Source organism: Oryzias melastigma, linkage group LG4 (genome assembly GCF_002922805.2).
Source record: "Oryzias melastigma strain HK-1 linkage group LG4, ASM292280v2, whole genome shotgun sequence".
Classification (NCBI taxonomy): Eukaryota; Metazoa; Chordata; class Actinopteri; order Beloniformes; family Adrianichthyidae; genus Oryzias; species Oryzias melastigma.
The window spans coordinates 3,368,698-3,389,873 of NC_050515.1; the positions used below are offsets into that span (position 1 = coordinate 3,368,698).

The window sequence follows — 21,176 nt, forward strand, 5'->3', positions numbered from 1 at the left end:
GAAAACCCACAAACATTAATTCATTCATTCCTTCATTCATGACAAACATTAAAAATGTTTTTTGTGTTTCATTTTTTAACAAAACACAACAACATTGTTAAATTACCTTTTTTTAAGGGTGAACCTGAGCACCAGGAGAAAACCCGTTTCTGAGCAAGAGTTTAGTTTCTTGCTCAATATTTATACTGGCGTCTGCCTGCTGGAGTGAGAGCCTTTTTGAATCTTCTCCATAGGGAAATCTTTTGTCCACCAGTGTTTTCTGAAGATTCATCATCGTCATCTGATGTTTCTTCATCATCTGATGTTTCTTCAAAAAAACCCCACCCTTTTATTTCAAAATCATCAGACCAATCTTCAAAATTATCCCACTCTTCGTCTTCACCAGAGATTTCGTCCTCGTCATCTGAGGTTTCATCTACGATATCTGACGTTTCAAGGTTTTGGTCTATAGACGTTTCCTGGTTTTGGTCCATAGACGTTTCCAGGTTTTGGTCAACAGAAGTCTCTTCCTCATCAGGGTCGGTTGATGGTTGATCTGGTGTGACCACAGGAGTGTCATTCTTGTGTTTGCGCCGTCTTGCTGGAGTCAGGGCTTTTTTAAATCTTCTCCACAGAGAGATTTTTGGTTTCTCCAGTTCGGATGGCTCTTGCAAGACCTGGGTCACTGACTCTTCTCCTTGAGGATTTTCTTCAGAAACCGTCTCTGGTTCTGGTCCTGGAACTTCTTTTTTAGGGTCAGTTTCATCCAAGAAGGCCCATGGCAGTCCTAGAGCCGCTGTGTCTTTGGGCTTCTCAGGTTTGGCGTTGATTGAAGCTCGCCGTTTGGCCAGACGAGTAGCAACCTTGACTGGTCTGTAGATCCTCTGTTGTTTAGTGGGAGGAGCTTCTGTTTCGTCCATCTCCAGACGTCTCTTGAGCTTCCTGGAAGGTTCTGCAGCCATTTGTGGTTCAGAAACAACCACTGGATCTGAGGTTTGGACTGCTGCCTCCTCAACCACCTTTTCTGTGGACTCTGGGACATTTTCTGCAGGAAAAGACTCCACCGCTGGTGAGTCTGTTTCCTCAGTTTGTTTTTGATCCAGATCTCTGTTTTCTGGAGTCTCTTGGTCATCCAGAGATAGACTGGCTGGTCCACATTGGGTTTCCGGTTCCTCCAGGTTGGGGGTTTCCTTTGCCTTCTTGTTTTTACGCTTCTTGCGTTTCTTAGATGGTTCTGGAACAACTTGTTGTTCAGAACCCAACTCTGGTTCTGAAGCTTTCGAATCCAAAGATCCGTCTTCTGGGACGTCCTTGGTTTGTTCCGGTTTTGGCTCAGGCAAACCTTCTGTTTGGTCAACAGACTCCACCGCTGGTGAGTCTGTTTCCTCAGTTTGTTCTTGATCCAGATCTCTGTTTTCTGGAGTCTCTTGGTCATCCAGAGATGGACTTACTGGTCCACATTGGGTTTCCGGTTCCTCCAGGTCAGGGGTTTTCTTTGCCTTCTTGTTTTTACGCTTTTTGCGTTTCTTAGATGGTTCTGGAACAACTTGTTGTTCAGAACCCAACTCTGGTTCTGAAGCTTTCAAATCCAAAGATGCGTCTTCTGGGATGTCCTTGGATGGTTCTGGTTTTGGTTCAGGCAAACCCTCTGTTTGGTCAACAGAGTCCACCACTGGTGAGTCAGTTTCCTCAGTTTGTTCTTGATCAAGATCTCTGTTAGGCAGAGTCTCTTGGTCATCCAGAGGTGGACTGACTGGTCCAGTGTGGGTTTCCGGTTCCTCCAGTTCAGGGGTTTCCTTTGTTTTCTTGTTTTTGCGCTTCTTGCGCTTTTTGGACGGCTCTGGAAGTGCTTGTTTTTCAGAACCCAACTCTGGTTCTGAAGCTTTCGTATCCACAGATTTGTCTTCTGGGACGTCCTCAGATTGTTCCAGTTTAGGTTCAGGCAAACCCTCGGTTTGGTCAGCAGACTCCACAGGTTGGACAGATGTTTCTAGAGTTGTTACTTGCTCAGAAAGCTCCTCCACCTGAGTCTGAAGTCTGCCCGCCAGTTTGCTCTGTAGTCTCAGTCTTGTGCTGAGATGTTGTTTGAGGTTGGCTTGTTCCTCCAGATCCTCCTGGGCTTTCTTGGCTTTGGCCTTTGCCAGCTGTCTGTATCGTTGGAGCTCCTGTTCACGTCTCTGTCTGAGTTGCCGTTCTTCTGCCAGTTTTAGTTGCATGTCTTGCAGCAACTCCCAGTGCAACATACAGCTCTCCTCAGTGGCAATTCTCCTCTGTTTCAGTTGACTGAAAAGCTCATTTCTCTGGAAGAGCTGTTGCAGGAGAAAATCACGCTCTTCTTTGAGAGCGGACAAACCCTTTTTGATGGGAGCAGTGGTTGGTTTCTCCTCATCAGGTTTATGGAGTTTGGGAACCTCTGAAGGTTTGGCTGCAGAGGTAACCATTTTAGTAGATTTGCTGGTTTTCTTCATGTTTCTCTAAATCCGTAGAAATCCAAACTTGAGAACTAATTAGAATGCTTAAAACTCTCGAGGTTCCTCGGTGGTTCGAAGATGTCAAAGTCAAAATTTCAGCCCAGTTCAAGAACTTTCTGAGACAACAGCAGTGATGTAAAATGACATCATCTCCCAACAATAAATTCATATGATATAAAGACGATGACGTCAAATGACGAGGAGCGTCAAGCATCTTGGCAAACTGCCAGGAACGTACCATTATGTAGAAAAAAAGGGGGGGGGGGGCGATCGCAGTGGTACAGTCCAGCTAAACGCGCGAAGACTGATTTCAGAGCACGCGCGTGGATAAAGTGCATTTTCTGGAAGCATTTTCGTGACTTTGGCGACAGACACATTGAGCGGTGACTTTGTGAAACGAAAACCAAACTCAGAGAAAGACTTAGGAACCGTCCATCCGTCCGTGCGGCGGCAGGAGAGAAGACATGCTAGCTGCAGCGTCACGGAACTCCTGAGAACTGCAGGTAGAACACGTCCTTCCGCGACACGAAATAGTTCCCTCTAAAACCCAATTTTCCTTTTTTTAGAAGAAAAAAATCAAATAATCCTTCTCTTTTTTAAGGTTTCTATCAGTTTGTCAATTCTAAAGTGAGGTAAAACCAGGAGAGAGGCGCATTTAGCTTCGTGCAGTTTTTACAAGTTGTGATAAAAATATATATATTTTTAAAGCAAAGTAACTCAAATAAAGCGTTTTAAAGCCACTTAAAATATCACGTTTATTCGTTTATTTATTTTATAATTGTTTTAAATCAGGAGCAGACTAAAAAAGTCAGAAAAAGCTTGTAGATGTGACGTAGGACCATAGACTGTATATAAGAATAACTGGACCGAGCAACCCCCCTACTTCCGTGTTCCATACATAGACTGTATATAAATTAACTGGACAAAGCAAGCCCCCCTACTTCCGTGTTCCATATAGGAAGTACCACTGTGTTGCAAAAAAAGCCAAAGTCCCATTGACTTCCATTGAGAAACAGACAGTTATTTCTCAGTCATTTTATATCTCAGAATAATCATTCTTCCTCTGCTGCTTCCTGCTTAACTTCTTTTTTCTAATCCTATTTTTTGTTAAAGATTTTTTTCCCTTATCACAAGTTATTATAGTTATAAATTGACCAATCAGATGGCTCAATAAGCGTTTGTGGGTCTGACGTCGAACGTCTGGGGGGTTTGATTGACATATGACCGGTAGCCAATGGGAGTAGACTTCATCAATGGGTCCGTGAAGACCTTTTAACACCTACTTTACAATTCAACAATGTAATCATTGTCCTACTGTTGTTTTCCTCAATGGAATGTACCGATGCAGCAGTTTGAAACAACAAGAGGAGCATGCTGTCGACATTTTTAGATGAGGATTTACTCTGTAGAAATAGATTTCACTCTGAGGTTATGTGCTTTGGACTTTTTTGTCTTTTTAACGTTCGTTTTTCCTATTTTTCACTGTTTTGATTGTAACTTATAAATTATAAGTTGTGTATATGCGCATATAATCACCAACCAAAGTTTCATCTTCGCCGCACTTTTCCAGCTTGCAGCCTGAATTAGACGCAGCCGTCTGAGGAGCGCGAGACAAACTTTTTTTTTACAACTTTTTATTTTTAGTTATCATCACAAATTATATACAAAGAGGACAAAACATATATCATAAATAAAAAAAAAAACAGGAAAAAAAACCAAGATAAACAAAGGGGCTTTACCCATAGTACACATCGTCATCTCTCCATAGGTCCAACAACAAAAGAGGCAAACAAACACACCCAGACAGAAAAAAAAGAGTTAGGAATAATAATAACGATAAAGTAAATAAGGAAATAAATAAAGAAAAGTAAATTAAATTTGGAGTTTATATATTTAAATGTTGTTTCAATTCAGCCTTTGGCATTCATATTTAGCTGTATCTTTCAAAAATATTTTTACATTTGAGTACATATTATAAAATCAAACAACCTGTGGTTTAGACATTTAAATAATCTTTTACTCTGTTCCATTTCTCATTAAATATGTCTGTTTTCATTTGGAGGGAAGCAGTCATTTTCTCCATCACATATACTTGCCTTACCTTATTTTTCCAGTTATCTATTATTGGTGGTTTAACATTTTTCCAGTTAAGAGTTATCATTTTTCTAGCAATTACTAGTAGTGTATATATAATATTTGTCTTTGTTCTTTATTAAATTTAGTGTTGGGTAACTGGCCCAGTAGAAACAACAGTGTGTTTGTTGGAATTTCTTCTCTAAATATTTTTTCTATTTCCTCTTTAACCATTATCCAGTAGTTTCTGATTTTAGGGCAATCCCAAAATATACGTGTTTGATCTCCTGTTTTGCCACATTGTCTCCAGGATTGTGCTAGTGAAGATTGTTTTGTGAACTTAGAGATAACCATTGGTGTATAAAAATATCTAATTTTACATTTCCAGTCGAACTCTCTCCATTGTTGGCTGTTAAGACATTTGTGGCAGTTTTCAAACATTTGGTCCCATGAATCGTTTTCAATTGTATTGTTGGACTCTAATTCCCATTTTTCTTTTATTGCGCAAGTATTATGTGTTGCACATGATGACAGTCTCTTGTATATCTTATGAGTTCTTCTATGCAGTTTTTTTTTTTTATTCTCTTCCTTTCTTTGTGGTTTGTAATATAGTTTCTGATTTGTAAATATCTGTAAAAGTCTTTTTTGGTAAGATCATATTGTTCCTGCAACTGGGAGAAAGATTTAAGGTGTTCTCCCTCAAATAACTGATTTAAAGTAACAAGGCCTTTCTCTGCCCATCTTTTAAAGCCCATATCCCCTAATGATGGTGGAAATTCCACATTTTCGGCTATGGGCATGGCTCGGGAGAATGATCCATGATCCTTAATTTTATTTTTTATTTCTGACCAGATTTTTAAGGTATGTTTTATCCATTCATTGTCTATCTTCCATGTATTAATTTGTCTTTTATTTATAAATGGGAGCATTGATAATTGTATATTTTTAACTTCTCCTTGCTCTATTTGATTCCATTGATCTCCGGTTACCCATGTTACCATTGCCCCTATCTGAGTAGCCCAGTAATACATTTTTAAATTTGGTAGGGCCAGGCCTCCCTTATTTTTAGCCAGGTAAAGTGTTGCAAGTTTGATTCTTGTTTTTTTATGTTGCCATATAAATTTATTTATTATTTTGTCTAAAGAGTTAAAAAAGGAAGATGGAACTTTTATGGGAAGTGATTGAAATAGAAATAAAAGGCGTGGTAGGATATTCATTCTAGTTGTTTCCACTCTGCCAAAAAGAGAGAGGGGGAGAATTTCCCATCTGTAAAGATCATTTTTAAAATAATTTATCATAGTTCATTTTAAAAAGATTAGTTGTTACATGTGTAAGTGTAACTCCCAAATACCTAAATCCTTCTTTGGACCAATGAAAGGATGTTATTTCATTAAGTTCTTGTGGCCATGTTCCCGATATCATCATTGCTTCTGATTTGTTTTGATTTATTTTGTATCCTGAAATATCTCCAAACTCTTTTAAACATGACATAAGTCTTGTTATAGAGGAGATTGGGTTCTTATAAATAATAAAATATCATCAGCAAAACGGGAGATTTTATGAACAAAACTCATACCATCTTCAATCCCTTCTATTTGATCGTCTTGTCGTATAGCTTCAGCTAATGGTTCAATCCTTAAAACAAATAAAATAGATGATAGAGAATCGCCTTGTCTAACTCCTCTTTCTATACTGAAAAAATCAGAATAGTATCCATTGACTTTTACTTTTGATTTTGAATTTGCTTACAAATATTTTATCCATTGAATAAATGTTTCGCCCAGTCCCATCTCAATTAGTGCCCTTTCAAGAAATATCCAGTCAATACGATCAAAAGCTTTTTCAGCGTCTAAGCTGAGAAGCATGGATGGATCTGGGGGTTTTTGTCATTAAAGTTTGTAAATTTAATGCTCTCCTGATGTTATTTTTTCCTTGGCGGCCAACAAGAAATCCTGTCTGATCAGGTTTAGTTAATTTTTAATGTATTTTTGTACTCTAGTTGATAGAATAGATGTTAGTATTTTATAGTCAACGCATAACAGACTTATGGGGCGGTAACTAGAGGAATTAATAGGATCTTTCCCTTCTTTATGCAACACTGTGATAATAGCCTCTGACCATGTTTGCGGTAGGTTACCTGAATTTAATGCATAGTTATATAATTTACACATTATTGGGCTTAATTAATTAACAAATGTTTTATAATATTCTCCAGTGAATCCATCTATTCCTGGTGATTTGTTGTTTTTTAATGTATTAATTGAATCTTTAATTTCTTTTTCAGTAATTGGTTCAATATAATATTTCTGTTTCATCCTCTGTCAGTTTATTAAGTCTCAGGTTTAAAAAAAAAAAGCTATTTATTTTCTCCTCTTTGGATTCTAAAATTTGATTCTTATATAGTACCCTGTAGTAGTCAGCAAAAGTATTAGATATTGTTTTGGGATTAGTCTCAATTTTATGGGAATTAGGCTCTTTAATTTTTGAAATTACACGACTAGTTTGTAATTTGTGTAGTTGAAATGATAATAATTTACTTGCCTTATTGCCCATTTCATAATATTTTCTGTCAATGAATCTTAAAGCTCCTTCTGCTTTATAAGCTAGTATTTCATCTAATTTAATTCTCGCTTCAGTAAGTCTATCTAGTGTATTTTGTTTACCAAATTGTTTGTGTTCTTTTTCTAATTGTTTAATACTTGTTTCTAATTCAATTTGTTGTCTCAGTTTTTCTTTTTTTAATCTTGAACCTACAGATATTATTATTCCTTGTATTGTCGCCTTTCCTGCATCCCACAGAGTAGATGGTGAAACCATACCGTTGTCATTTAAGGCATAATAGTCCAGTATGGCTGATATATTATTTTGGGATTACATCAGGGATCAGCTCTGAGCCCCTTCCTGTTTGCAATGGTGATGGACAGACTGACGGATGAGGTTAGACAGGAATCACCATGGACTATGATGTTTGCAGATGATATTGTGATTTGTAGTGAGAGCAGGGAACAGGTGGAGGTGGAGTTAGAGAGGTGGAGGTTTGCCCTGGAAAGGAGAGGAATGAAGGTTAGCCGCAGTAAGACAGAGTACATGTGTGTGAATGAGAGGAACCAGAGTGGAAGAGTGAGGTTACAGGGAGAAGAGATAAAGAAGGTGGAGGAGTTTAAGTATTTAGGGTCAACAGTACAGAGTAATGGAGAGTGTGGAAAAGAAGTGAAGAGGAGAGTGCAAGCAGGTTGGAATGGGTGGAGAAAAGTGTCAGGTGTGATGTGTGACAGAAGAGTTTCAGCACAAATGAAAGGAAAGGTGTACAAGACTGTGGTGAGACCAGCCATGTTGTTTGGACTAGAAACAGTGGGACTGAAGAAAAGACAGGAAGCAGAGCTGGAGGTAGCAGAGATGAAGATGCTGAGGTTCTCTTTGGGAGTGACCAGGATGGATAGGATCAGGAATGAATACATCAGAGGGACAGCACATGTTAGAGGTTTTGGAGATAAAGTCAGAGAGGCCAGACTGAGATGGTTTGGACATGTTCAGAGGAGAGACAGTGAATATATTGGTAGAAGGATGCTGAGTCTAGAGCTGCCAGGAAAGAGGTCTAGAGGAAGACCAAAGAGGAGGTTTATGGATGCAGTGAATGAAGACATGAAGGTGGTTGGTGTTAGAGTGGAGGATGCTGAAGACAGGCTTAGATGGAGGGAACTGATTCGCTGTGTCGACCCCTGAAGGGAAAAGCCGAAAGGAAAAGAAGAAGATCATCATCCAATCAGTGATGTCCCATTGTAGCCACGTTTTCTAGTTCCTTCTTTTGTTTCATCTTTTAACATTTAATTTTACAAAAAAGAGCCAGTTGAGATGGCTTTGCTAAGACTGCTGCCCCTGCAAACCGGTCCTGAATGAATTTGATTTTCGGAAAAGTACTTTTGTTTTACAATATTTTATATATTTTTCATTTTAACAGAAATGTAGGTAAAATTGAACATTGCTGATTGGATGATGATGTTTGTAAGTTCACTTCACACAGTGGGACGAGTAGCAACAAGGTAACAAACGTTGAGGATGCAGCTAAGAAAACAGGAAGCAACAAACCATTTTATTAACCAGTTTATTGTGCATAGCTGGACAATGGCTGCACCTCCTTCACAGCTTAGCATCTTCCTCCTAACTACATCTCCTGACGATCAGCTGATCCCACCTCTCAGCTGATCGAGTTGCTGAAAGAGAGAACAGAAAGAGAAACAGAAAGAACTGGAAGACCATAACAATGCATTTGGAAAAACTCAAACATCATCATCCAATCAGTGATGTCCCAAAGTCTCTACCTGTTCTGGTTTCTTATTGGATTTCATTTTTTAACATTTCAATTTGATTTCTGGAAATTACTTTTGTTTTCTTTCATTTATATTTCGTTTAATTTCGCTTTGATTTCTAAAATGTAAAGTTGTCTTTTTATTATTTTTTTATTATTGTTGTGATCTTTAAAAAGTTTGTGTCGAGTGATTTGTTGGTGGGATTCTTTTTTTCAGGACCACCATAAGTTATGTGTATCTTTCTTATAAAATTGATCATCCATGGCTACTTACTGTTGACTCACAGTCACTTCATGGAATATTTGGGTCCGTCATGACTTATAAAATACACAGCAACAGATCACTGGTTCCAGCATAAATCACTAGAACTATCAAACATATATTGCTGTATCTTTTAATTTTATTACAGCTAATGTTATGGTTTATTTGGGCCAGACAGGAAGTTAAATGTGATTTACAGTCTAAGGTTTTTATTATGCTTTTTCCATATCCAGGTTGTTCGACTTGAATTTGGGAGAGGCCAAAAAGCTGGACGAACTGGAACCAGACAGCTGGGATTATTGGAACCGTCTACGGAAGGAAAACATTTTGCGTTACAACAAACTGCATAAAGGGAAGAAGTTTTAGCTCAAGTGTGGACTGAATTACTGTGAACGTGAAGAGAGCGAATAATAAAGCTTTTATTAAAAAAAATGTTTTTATGTCTGGGGAATGATGCAACAAATTTACTGTCTGTTGATGAGATCATAAAGTTAATGTTTCAGGTTTAGACTTGCTTGATTTTACCCTCAATGTTTACATGTGAGGTGATGAATCAGAACTTCAAAAAATATTTGAATAAATGCTGAAAAGGTTTTCCCTTATAAAGTTTGATGCCTACCTCTTTTAACAAGAGAAAAATATATACATACATATTAGGGCCGGGAATCGATTAAAAAAATTAACAAATTAATTGCAAACCTGGAAAAAATTAGTCGCGATTAATCGCTATATTTTTGTTTTAGTCTCAGTATTTGTCGACCACTTTTTATCAAATAAGACAATATGAAATCACACACGAAACTCTACATTTAGAACATTTATTGCACATTTAATTTTATTACTGCTGTCAATCGATTACAAAAAAATTGGATTATTTGCACTTTCGTGTTTAATCACGATTAATCACAATGTTTTACTAAGTAAAATGTATTTGTATAATATTGCACCGGACCATAGATCATACAGTCCACTTTTTGTAAAAAAGTAATCTAAACCAGAGGTCCCCAAACTTTTTCTTGTGAGGGCCACATAACTGTTTTATTTCTCTGATGGGAGGCCGGGATTAGTTTGTAGGCTAACAGGAAAAGTGTAACAATCACAGGGTGTGTCTAAACAAAATGTATGGTTTTCCAGAAAGCCACACATAACCAAATTTTAAACAACTCATTTCTGTAATATGTACAGAAAAAATAATACTAAAACATTTTAAAAACTAGATATATAGCATTACCTCCAATAGATTAATAGCTGAAGATGCTTAAATTGATTGCTAAAAACACCAAAGCTGATAGTCAGTTAAAATATTAGTGAAGTGCCAGATTATAAAAAAAAAACAAAAAAAAATCTAAATTATCCAAAACAGCTAGCATGTAGCTGAAATATTAGCTAAATTTCAAAATAACCTAAAAAAAATGAAAAAAAGTCTAAATTAGCCAAAACGGCTAGCATGTAGCTGAAGTATCAACTAAATGCCAAATTAGCAGAAAAAAATGGAAAAATGTCTAATTTAGCTTAATATCTAGCATAAAGCTAAAATATTAGCTAAGCTCCAAATTAGCCGAAAAAACTGAAAAATAAAACAAAATTAGCCAAAACATCTAGCTTGGAGCTGAAATATAAGCTTAATGCCAAATTAGCCAAAGAAAAAAAAGGGAAAAGTGTTTGATTTAGCCAAAACATCCAGCATAAAGCTAAAATGCTAGCCAAAGCAGCTAGCATGTAGCTGAAATATTATATTTGCGAATTGACAAATTAGCCTAAAAAACTAGAAAAAATTGTCTAATTTAGCCACAGCAGTGACCTCTGATCTAAACCAAAAAACAGCAAGAATAAAGTACTTAAACTCGATTTAATATTTATTTATTTTGTAAGTGACCATGGGATAAGCAGGATACATATTAAATCGTTAATTATTTGTATTATTGATCGCGTGCGTTAATGCGTCAATGTTCACACCCATATATATATATATAGCCTATATATATATCTGATTTACGCCAGATTGAGGAACCTGTGGTTGTTTCACCCTTTGGGGCTCGGACGACCTTTTATGAATGGCGTTGCCATGACAACGCCTCATGCAAATATTCGCTCACGAGCGAAATGAGGAACCAGAAGCAGAAGCAAACCATCAAGACTGGGGGAGAACAAAATCATGCAAGACTGGAAGAACAATCGGGTGCACCGCATTCAGTCGGTTACAAAAGCCGCTTTTATTCCTGTTCCTGATTCAAGCTCCGACCTGCACTTTCTATAGAAGGTGAGCGGATTTTATTGAAATAAAACTTTACATTTAGTTCAAGGCGGAAGTAGCGGGTCACCAGTTCGTCGACACTAAGACATGTTCTCGTTTTAGTTTCAATTTTCTCCATTTAAAGAACAAAAAAAAAAGGTTTTTTTGTCCAGCGTGCGCAGGTCGACCGCGGGGAACCCCCGCTCGCGCGCGCGGCGTTTACTACCTGTAGTTTTTCCTGTGGAGCTACCTGTCTGGATCTGCGGCCGGAAAAGCGACTCTCACGATCACCGCATTGTTGAGTGAAAGTTTCCCAGAAAACCGAAGTGGCGTTGAAACCACACACGATTTCCCACAATCCTCTGAAGTTTTGTTTATTGAAGAAAACAAAGATGGATGGATTTAAAATGTGCATCGACGCTTTAAAAGAAAACGTCTTGATCAAGCTGTCCCAAATGTTGGACAATTCTACCTGCGGATGGAGGCAGCTGGCCACCGCCGCGGCGAAACACCCCAAATTCCAATGCAGGTGAGTCCGTGAACGCATCACCGTTCATGTTTTTATGCGGGTTTGACTCAATGAAAAGAAGAGATTTCTTCACTCTTTGCCTCACTTTCCCCGCCCTGCAGTGAGAAGGAGATGACCAGCTGTTCCCTCCAGGTGCTGCACCCGACCGGCAGCCCCGCGCGCTACTTCCTCGCGCGCCTGTCTGATCGCCGCTGCGCGGTGGACTTCCTCATTTACTGCCTGAAGGAGATCGACCACCAGGAGGCCGTGCAGCTCATCAGCACCACAAGTAAACAGAGCTCTCAGAAGGATGAAACTTTAGAACAACATAAAGTTATTTAGCATTCAAATGGAAAAACAGTAAAATAAAATAAAAAGATACAATTAGTCAGTAAAAAATGTAATTTTTCATATTAAAGACCATTCAAAGTGAACTAGATACAAATGACTTGTAGTACTTCTTTAACACATGCATTCTATGAATAATGTAGTAATGCTGAACTTAAAGTGCTTAGCACTCTTAATGTTAATCGTAATATTTATTTTCGGTTTATATCTCTCATGTGATCATGTACAGTGTGGCAAAAAAGTGTTTAGTCTGCCACCAATAGTGCATGTTCTCCCAAAATATGAGAGATCTATAACTTTCACCATAGATATACTGTAACTCAACTATAAAAACAAAATGTGGGAAAAAAAATCCAGAAAATCACTATATCTGGTTTTAAATAGTGTATTTGTAATTTATGGTGGAAAATAAGTATTTGGTCAATAAGAAAAGTACTTGTTCTATTCCCTTTGTTGGCAATGACAGCAGTCAAGCGTTTTCTGTAAATCTTCATAAGGTTTTCACAAACTGTTGCTGGTATTTTGGTCCATTCCTCCATGCAGATCTCCTCTAGAGCAGTGATGTTATACTTTTTGCCCCACTGTAAGTCATAGTCTTCAGCTCACTCATTGAGATCCTATTGGTTCGCTTTCTTTTGATTTTGCTTCTTTCCTCCCTTGTTCCATAGTGGCAGAACTGATCAGAATCACCGCTCAGCCGCAGTCGCAGCACGCCACACCTGGAAGCCAGGTGGTGTTGACCTGCAGGGCCTCAGGGCCGCCCGGACTCACCTATCAGTGGTTTAAAGGCAGTGAGGAGGTCAGTGCAATGCTCTGGAGCTGCAGGGTCATAGTAAATTAATTTCAGGTGTTTTCATTTTTATATCTTCTTAAGGATGCTTTTATTGTGAAAATAGTCAATTTAGTATTTGATGGGGATCATTTCCTGAAATCAAACTATTAAAGTCTCACTCCAACTAAAATTGTTTCCAGTCATCTTTTAATTAAGATTATGCAGTTTTTAGATTAAATCCAAAAACTTGTGTCGTTTTTAAACCATATTTGCTGCAGGAGATCATCAGAAATTCACCTCTGTTGGCATAGAAGCAACTCTACATTGATATCCCAGCATGCCTTTCCCTACACTCTCTCCTACTAGCTTACAGCCCTCAAAACTCCAAGCTAACATTAGCTTAGCAAAAATAATGGCGAGGAACATCAGAGTTATCCAACCGTACAGTTAAGATCCAGATTCCAGCCCAGACCAGGAGAATGAAGACATTCATGGATCTATTTGTCTGCATGTGGATGCTTTAGAACTGGAGGAGAGCAGAAAGACTTCGGCTTTTTCACACTGATCCAGCACGATTAGAATAAAGAAATACTCAGAAATGCGGTTTCATTCTTAAATAAGTTTATATATGTCCTCCATCATGAGAAAAATGCAGAAAGAACATGTTAAAAACATAAACTATATTTTCATCCACATATATTTCATTTTATTTTTTAAAAATGTCTTCAGATTTCAGATCAGACGGGAGGCTCGCCACAGCTTGTTCTGTTTCCTTTAAGCCCCGCCCATCAGGGTCACTACATCTGCCGGGTCAGCCATGGAGAGAAGTACGTCTTCTCCCAGTGGGCTCACATCCGCCTGGGTTCGAGTCCAGGTCTGTCCAGGTTTGCCTGATTTTTCCTCCTCCTCACAGGAAGTGATGTAAGCGTGTGTTTTTTCTCCCATCAGGCTCCGGCAGCAGTTTGTTTCCGGGCTCGGTGAGCGGCCTGCAGATCGTCGGTCAGCCTCGGTCCCAGGTGGTGTCTGAGGGGGCCGGTCTGCGGCTGGAGTGCCGAGCGAAGGCCAACCCCCCCGCCCAGTTCCAGTGGTTCCACAACAGTAATCCTCTGCCTCAGAAGAGGACTCCTGTGCTGGAAGTACGAGGCGCCTTCACCTGCTCGCACTTATTTACACAATCTCAAGAAACATTTTCAAATATTACTTTGAGTTCATAGAGATGTCTCCATAAAATTAAGATAACATTTTTTTGTCAAAACAAACATTTAGAAAATTTTGAAAACAGCAACACTCACCAGACTGAAGATTGATTTAGATCAAGAGTCTGCAACCGTTAACACTATCAGAACCATCTGGACCCATTTATGTTCTGACCAGAACCCAGTTAGAGACTTTGTTTCTAGTTATGTGACATTTTAGAACTTCATTGTAACTTTTACAATATTTAATTATTTCAGTATTATATATTTTTCTGTTTTAAGAAAAATAACTTATTTTAGTCTGACAGCACACACATGTTCCTTTCAAAATAAAATACACCCAAAGTCAAATAAGATTCTCTTGCTGCATCCGAGTCATTTTTGGTATTCTCTATTATTATAGCTAAATTGAGCTTTTTTCTCCTTTAAGGACCAAATATGAATATAACATTTGCTGAAGAATCAATTTTTAATTTATACATTTAAAGGCAGTTTGTATACTTAAAGAATTAAAATATGTGGTTTATATTTATTCTAATAATAAACCACTGACAGTAGATTAAACCTTTTACTGTCATTTTGCACAGTTATTTAAAAATAACATTCATCATAACATTTAAAAATAAAAAATATAATAAATTAAAAAAGAAAGAAAAAATAAAAATTTTATAAGAATGTATTTTTTAAATTATGAAAAAAGTCAAAATTATACGAGAATAAATTAGTACATTTATTTTTAAAAATTAAAAATTGAACAATAATAGTCTTAAAACTATGTAAAATAAAATTTTATATGAATATATTTTTAAAATTATAAGAAAAAGTCAAAACTATACAAGAAAAAAGTCCTAAAATTAATTTAAAAAAAAATCAAAACTGAATAAGAATAGTTGTAAAATTATGAGGAAAAAAGCCTAAAGTTCAGTTCTAAAATTCCTATATAAAAATTTAAATTTTGTATAAATATATTTTTAAAATATGAAAACAAGTCATAACTGAATGAGAATATTTGTAAAATTATGAGGGAAAAAGTCAAAATTTTAATCTTCAAATAGTGTTTCAAAAAATCAAAATTTTATGAGAATATATTAATAAAAATATGAGAAAAAATCTAAATTATACAAGAATATAGTTTGTCAAATTACAACGTTTTAAGTAAAACATTTACAAATTTGTTTTTGTAAAATGTTGAGATTTTTTTCATTTTACAACTTTATTCTCATATATTTATATTGTTGAATTTTTTTTTTTCGTTCTAATCAAAGCTGTGAGCTGTTTGTTGTATAATTTCGATATATTTTTTTTCTTTCCTTCTTTACTAAAACCTGAATGCAATGATTGACCGCTGCTGAGAGTCCCATCTTATTGTTCGCCTGTGGCCCTGAAACTTCTAGGGATGATGATGTCTGATTTTGAGGTTTCATTCTGTTCCTGGTGTTTTCCAGATCTCCTGTGTGACCACAGAGCACAGAGGAGAATACAGATGTAAAGTCTTTAACTTGTACCACGAGGTCTGGAGTGACTCAGCAGCAGTCAGCATCGGTGAGGACCAGAAACACTCGTCTTATATGTCATCTGCAAAAGAAAAAAGAATTCATGAGTTTAATGTTCAAATAATCCCAACAACAGTTCACTTTCGGGTCATTTTTGAGCGCTTCTTTCATGCATAAACATGTGTGCTCATCCACTTTTCCTTCTGCAGAACCAAGCACGCTGTCAGGCGCCTCCTGGGTGGAAGTTGATCGTGATTTTGGTATTTTGTGAAACTTGTTTCCGTGTTCATACTCTGTAGAAGGAGTTTGGATTCTGTTCGTTGTGCAGAAACAAAGTAAATATGTGTTCCTGATGTTTTCAGACTCACAGGAAGTCTTCAGATCCACCTTTGGGATGCAGCAGACCTCTGAGGAGTCTTCATCGTCCAAGAGTTTCTATGGTGAGTTTTTGTCAAGTTAAATGAGTCTCTTCAGTTTGTGAACGCCGCGGTTCTGTCTCAGCTACAGACAAAGTGGCTCTCCTGATCGGCAACATGAACTACCTCCACCACACGCCGCTGTGCGCTCCCATCTGTGACGTCCACGAGCTCACCAACCTGCTGCGGCAGATGGACTTCAAGGTGGTTTCCCTGCTGGATCTCAACTGGCAGGAGATGCAGAACGCCGTGGCCGAGTTCCTGATGCTGCTGGACCGAGGCGTGTACGGTCAGTGCTGTTCCACTCACGAGCAGAGGGATGAATGACTAAGACGGTCGTGAAGGGAAATCTTCTCTTCCGCAGGACTGCTGTACTTTGCTGGTCACGGCTACGAGAACTACGGCAACAGTTTCATGGTTCCCATCGACGCGCCGGCCTCCTACACGTCCGATCACTGCCTGTGCGTTCAGAGCATCCTCAGCAGGATGCAGGAGAAGCAGACCGGACTCAACGTGTTCCTGTTAGACATGTGCCGGCAAAGGAACTTCAACGATGACGTCATCGTCCACCCGGGGCTGCTCAAAGTGACGGCCAACATCGTGTTTGGCTACGCCACGTGAGTCCCCCGACGCCTCTTTCTCCACGTGTTCGGTCTCCCGTCCCATTCCTCACGGATGTGTAACGGCTCAGGTGTGTTGATGCTGAAGCGTATGAGGTGAAGAGAGAGAACACGTCCAACGGCATCTTCATCAGCTTCCTCAAACAACGAGTGTGTGAAAACCAGAAGGTCACCGTCATGCTGGACAAAGTCGCTGAAGGTCGGTGGACTCGGAGTTTGAAACTTTGTGTTTCTCTTTACATGCACTGACCCAATGAGATGTATGGCTAGAGATGGGGCCGGATATCAGTTATAGTTTCCAGAAACGGATTCGATTCACAAGAGCCTGAATCGATTCGATTCTGATTTCTTTCTATTCTTTCAATTCTTCAGTTCAATTTTAAGTTTACACATTTATACACATTTGTCTAGAAATAGATTTAAAATCTGCTTTATAATTTGAATGTATTTATATTAATCTGATCCAGTTCACATATTGTAAAATGTATTAGTGAAATAATGAGATTGTTAATATCATCCAATGTTACAAGGAGAAGTTCTCACAAAAATGTTCAAGTCATTAAAGTTGTAAACATTGTTCTGCTTCTCCTGGAGGACGTTTCAGTTTGGCCACTAGGTGGTGATCATGCTGTAGAAGTGCACTTAATTCAAGAAGAAGAAGACAAGAGTGAGGGGAAAAAAACAACGTTTTAGCATAGCATCTCTAGCTAGGGCTGGGTTGAGAAATCGATTAATCAATTTGAGTCGATTTAAGCTTAATAGATCAATAATCGATTCAAAAAAGACATAAATCGATTTAGCACATAAAGTTAAAGTCCGCTAACTTGATGCTAACGTTCAATAGAATTTCCTATAGGACAGCTAATGCTAACGGTCGGTCCACCAAAAAAAAGTTCCGAATTTTTCTTTCCGAACTGTTGTCTTCTTCTTGAATTAAGTGTAGTTCTGTAGCGCGATCGCCACCTAGTGGCCAAACTGAAACGTCCTCCAGGAGAAGCAGAACAATGTTTACAATGTTAATGATCTGAACATTTTGGTGTATGAACAAATTATGTAGTAGATTTTTCATGTATTTCTGAACAAATGTGTATAAATGTGTAAACTTAAAATTGAATTGAAGAATTCAAAGAATTGAAAAAAATCTGAATTGAATCAAATTGTTTCCAGAATTTATAACCCATCTCTATCTCCGCAGACATGGGCCGCTGTGCGATCACGCGAGGACGTCAGGCTCTGGAGCTGCGCAGCAACCTGTCGGAGAGGCGTTCTCTCACCGACCCGATCCAGACTTCTGCCTGTTCTGCTTCCCAGTCGGCGAGAAACCTTCAATGGGCTGTCGCTCACGGTATAAAGACTGGTGTTCCTCCATCATTCACCGATAGTTTCGTAAATTCAAATGCCTCTTTTTCCACAGATTTACCTCAGAGCCAGTGCCTCCACTTTGACTGTGGGGTGAAGGTCCAGTTGGGGTTCGCTGCTGAATTCTCCAACGTCATGGTGATCTACACGCGGATCCTCGCAAAGCCTGAAGAAATAGTCTCCTGCTCTGCTCAGCTCACTGACTTTACAGAGGTGTGTTCGTGCTCGTTGGAGTGAATCACAATTTTAAAGTAGAATCCAACTGGATTAAGATAATTCTTTGACAGTTAAAAGAAAATAATCTCTCCGGATGATCCATCTGCACAAATGAACTGATGTTTCCGTAAAGATCACGAGTAAAACTCTGCTGAGGACGTTTGAATCAGATCATCTTCCTATAAATGTTATTCATCTTTGTTTCTGACTGATCTGCCGAATGGCTGACGGATCAGATCGATCTTCAGGACTCAAAATGTCCAGTCCTGTTATAAACAAAAACCAACATCTGTGAGGTTTTGACTAAAAGATCACTTTAGTCCATTTTAAAATAAGACATCATGTTTGTTGCAGCAAATTTTATCCAAAGAAAACCTGTAAACAAATCAATAATGATATTTTCCATTATTGTCTTCTTTAACCTGAAGGAACCAAAGAGCAACTTTCTTCTGGGCTTTGAAAGTTCATTTGACAAATGTAATTGTGTTTGCTCATTTTGGATTGCACCAATTGACAAATAAAAATTAAATAAAGAAGAAAAAAATTGTAAAATTGAAAGTAAATGAGTGATGAATTCAAATTAAGATTAAAATAGTTCCTAAAACATAAATGTATAATGATTACAGAACACACATGTAAAAGGATTAGATTTACTTATATTTATTTATAAATTTTTTTTATTATTATTGTATCTGTTTGATTTGTCAAACTGATCAGCTGTAGGATATTGAAGTATTGGCATCTAATAAGCTTCACATGCTTCTTACTATACTTTTTATTTAATTTATCATGTAAATAATATAAATGACCAACTAATCCTATAAACTAATATCAATTAAAAGAAAAACAAACGACAATAGTGGCCAGATGTGACCCTGTGGGTCCTCCGGGGTTACAGATTTATTTTACCCACAATTCAGTTTAAACCTTGATTTCTGGGCAACTATAAGATACTAAAAAAATAGGGAAATCTTTTTTTTTTATTAGCTTATTAGCAAGTAATATTTGCTCTGTTTCCATCGCTTATGAAATTGAGCAAATTGGATTTACAATAACAAATTTCCCTAAAAAAAACAGTTTTTGTTCTTGGAGGAGCTGCTTTTTGAGGTGTATAAAAATGACATATTTCACAAAACTACAATGGAAACACCTTTTTTTTAATTAAATACCTCAGGTTGGAGATTAGGATTTAGGTAAGATGGAGGCTCTAAAAGTGGAAGAAAAACTTGTGAATGTGGATAGAAAAGTGCAAACATAGACAGACGTGTTCAGAGTCTGGAATGTTGGGAAATATTTCATAATCATCTCAGTCTGGATCATCACTCCTTACAGTTGTAAAATGTTTGTTTTCTATAAGATGGACTTTATCTGAAAATACTAGAAGAAATCAATCACTTCACAACATAATCGATGTTTTATTTGATCATTTCCTGCTTCGTTTTGTGATAAAAGTCCCTGTAGATGAATCTGTTATAGTTTGCATGTCATGAAATATATAAATATATCCTTCTACCTTTGACAGGACGTGGACGTGGATCTGAAGAAGAGCAATCAGGATTGTCTAATTGATGCTGGAAGTCTGTGCCTCACTGAGGACAAACTTCCCTCTCCCGACGTTCCCAGTCTTTACACTCGCATCTGTAACCTGCAGAGACTGAAGGTCAGATCCTTGTTTTGTGCTAATCTGACTGGATTTGTCCCTCTGAAATATTCCTTTTCTCCACAGAAGGAGCTGACGTTCACCGTCTGCCTTCACTACACCTACTCCAACATGGATGAGGAGATACAAGAGCGGCTTCCCGTGTTGGTGGGAAAGCCTCTCGTCTCCAAACTCAACCTGCACCAACGCCCACCCACCCGCAGCTTCTTCACAGACATCAGCCTGGACTCGTTGGGTTTCTCCGAGTGTTCTTCCTTCGCCTTCGCTGACGGACTGGCGCCCTCTAGCTCCACGTCAAACGCCTCGTTGTTTCAGGAAATGACGAGCGGCGTCGACTCTCCGGCTTTACTCAGAAGTGACAACCTACCAGAAGAGACGGACTGTCCAGAGTTCCTGCTCTCCTCTGAGCGGCTGGTTTCCAGCAAAAGTTTACCGCACTCTCAAGTAAATGAGACAAACTTCAGATTTAGTGACATGTGCAATTTTCATTCTTTATAAACACCGTGGAAGCCTTTTTTATGGATTATGATTGATGATAAAACTGCAATAATTGGAGGGACTTTCAGTTTGTTTCACTTTAAAATGATGTAAATACCTTGAGCTGTAAGACATTTAGAGAACAGACATTTATTGAATTGATCTTTGAACATTTTTACAAGAATTATATTCATAAAAAATAACAGTTTTAACTCAAAATTTCTTTTTTAAATTATTTACAATTACAAATCAAATATTCAAAATCTAAGCAAATATTACAACAGAACTCGACAAATATGTAAACATTTTTGAATATTTAAAAGAGAAATTTAGATATCAAAACAAGATAACCTTTGCACATTGTCTTCAGAGTTGAGATGCAAAGGGAGATATCGCATGAAGCTCTAAAAGTAGAACATCTGGCAAACTTTATTTATTTATTACTTTTATAAACTTTTGAATTTTTTGAAAAAAGAATTATTTTATATAAAAGGTTGGAAAGTGATTTTTTATATTATTATAAAACTGTATAGGTTAAAACAATAAAGTTTTATGGTGATATTTTCTTATCATTAATGCAACTTTGTAAACGTTCCTTAAAGTATGAAAAGAGACATTCTTTTTGCTTTAGATCAGGGTGTCAAACTCATTTTGGTTCAGGGGTCACATTCAACTCGTCTGATCTCAAGTGGGTCGGACCAGAAACATAATAGCAAATTGACCCGTGGCTGACTCGATATCTGTTGCTTTGTTATTGTTTTTTTTTCCAGTTGAAAAAAATACCATA

General features: G+C 37.8%; 2 protein-coding genes across 4 annotated transcripts in view; both read left to right on the forward strand.

Annotated features, from left to right (window-relative positions):
• Window positions 1–9,523, forward strand: part of mrpl54 (mitochondrial ribosomal protein L54) — a 10,879-nt gene extending 1,356 nt beyond the window's left edge. The window contains exon 3 of the mRNA XM_024278529.2: window positions 9,325–9,523. Coding sequence (XP_024134297.2) covers window positions 9,325–9,457 — 133 coding nt within the window. The 3' untranslated portion in view covers window positions 9,458–9,523. The remainder of the gene's footprint in view (window positions 1–9,324) is intronic.
• Window positions 9,524–11,679: 2,156 nt separating this feature from the next.
• malt2 (MALT paracaspase 2) lies at window positions 11,680–20,467 on the forward strand. Of its 3 annotated transcripts, none has more exons than XM_024278523.2 (15): window positions 11,680–11,853; window positions 11,955–12,121; window positions 12,849–12,979; window positions 13,682–13,826; window positions 13,901–14,088; window positions 15,594–15,690; window positions 15,851–15,901; window positions 16,004–16,081; window positions 16,143–16,346; window positions 16,422–16,674; window positions 16,749–16,876; window positions 17,873–18,022; window positions 18,092–18,249; window positions 19,775–19,912; window positions 19,979–20,467. In XM_024278523.2, the coding sequence occupies exons 1-15, from the start codon at window positions 11,717–11,719 to the stop codon at window positions 20,408–20,410; spliced, it is 2,457 nt and encodes an 818-aa protein (XP_024134291.1). In that variant the 5' UTR covers window positions 11,680–11,716; the 3' UTR covers window positions 20,411–20,467. The 3 variants fall into 3 exon arrangements, with proteins under 3 accessions (XP_024134291.1, XP_024134292.1, XP_024134293.2); XM_024278524.2 differs by having other exon boundaries at window positions 19,781–19,912; XM_024278525.2 differs by lacking the exons at window positions 11,680–11,853; window positions 11,955–12,121 and adding an exon at window positions 12,577–12,763.
• The last annotated feature ends 709 nt before the right edge of the window (window positions 20,468–21,176 follow it).

Bases quoted from the DNA above. Each gene is read 5' to 3' on its own strand.
- malt2 (XM_024278523.2), top strand. From the start codon at position 11,717: ATGGATGGATTTAAAATGTGCATCGACGCTTTAAAAGAAAACGTCTTG. The intron at 13,827-13,900 runs GTCTGTCCAGGT...TTCTCCCATCAG, and splicing joins CCGCCTGGGTTCGAGTCCAG to GCTCCGGCAGCAGTTTGTTT. The intron at 16,675-16,748 runs GTGAGTCCCCCG...GTAACGGCTCAG, and splicing joins ATCGTGTTTGGCTACGCCAC to GTGTGTTGATGCTGAAGCGT.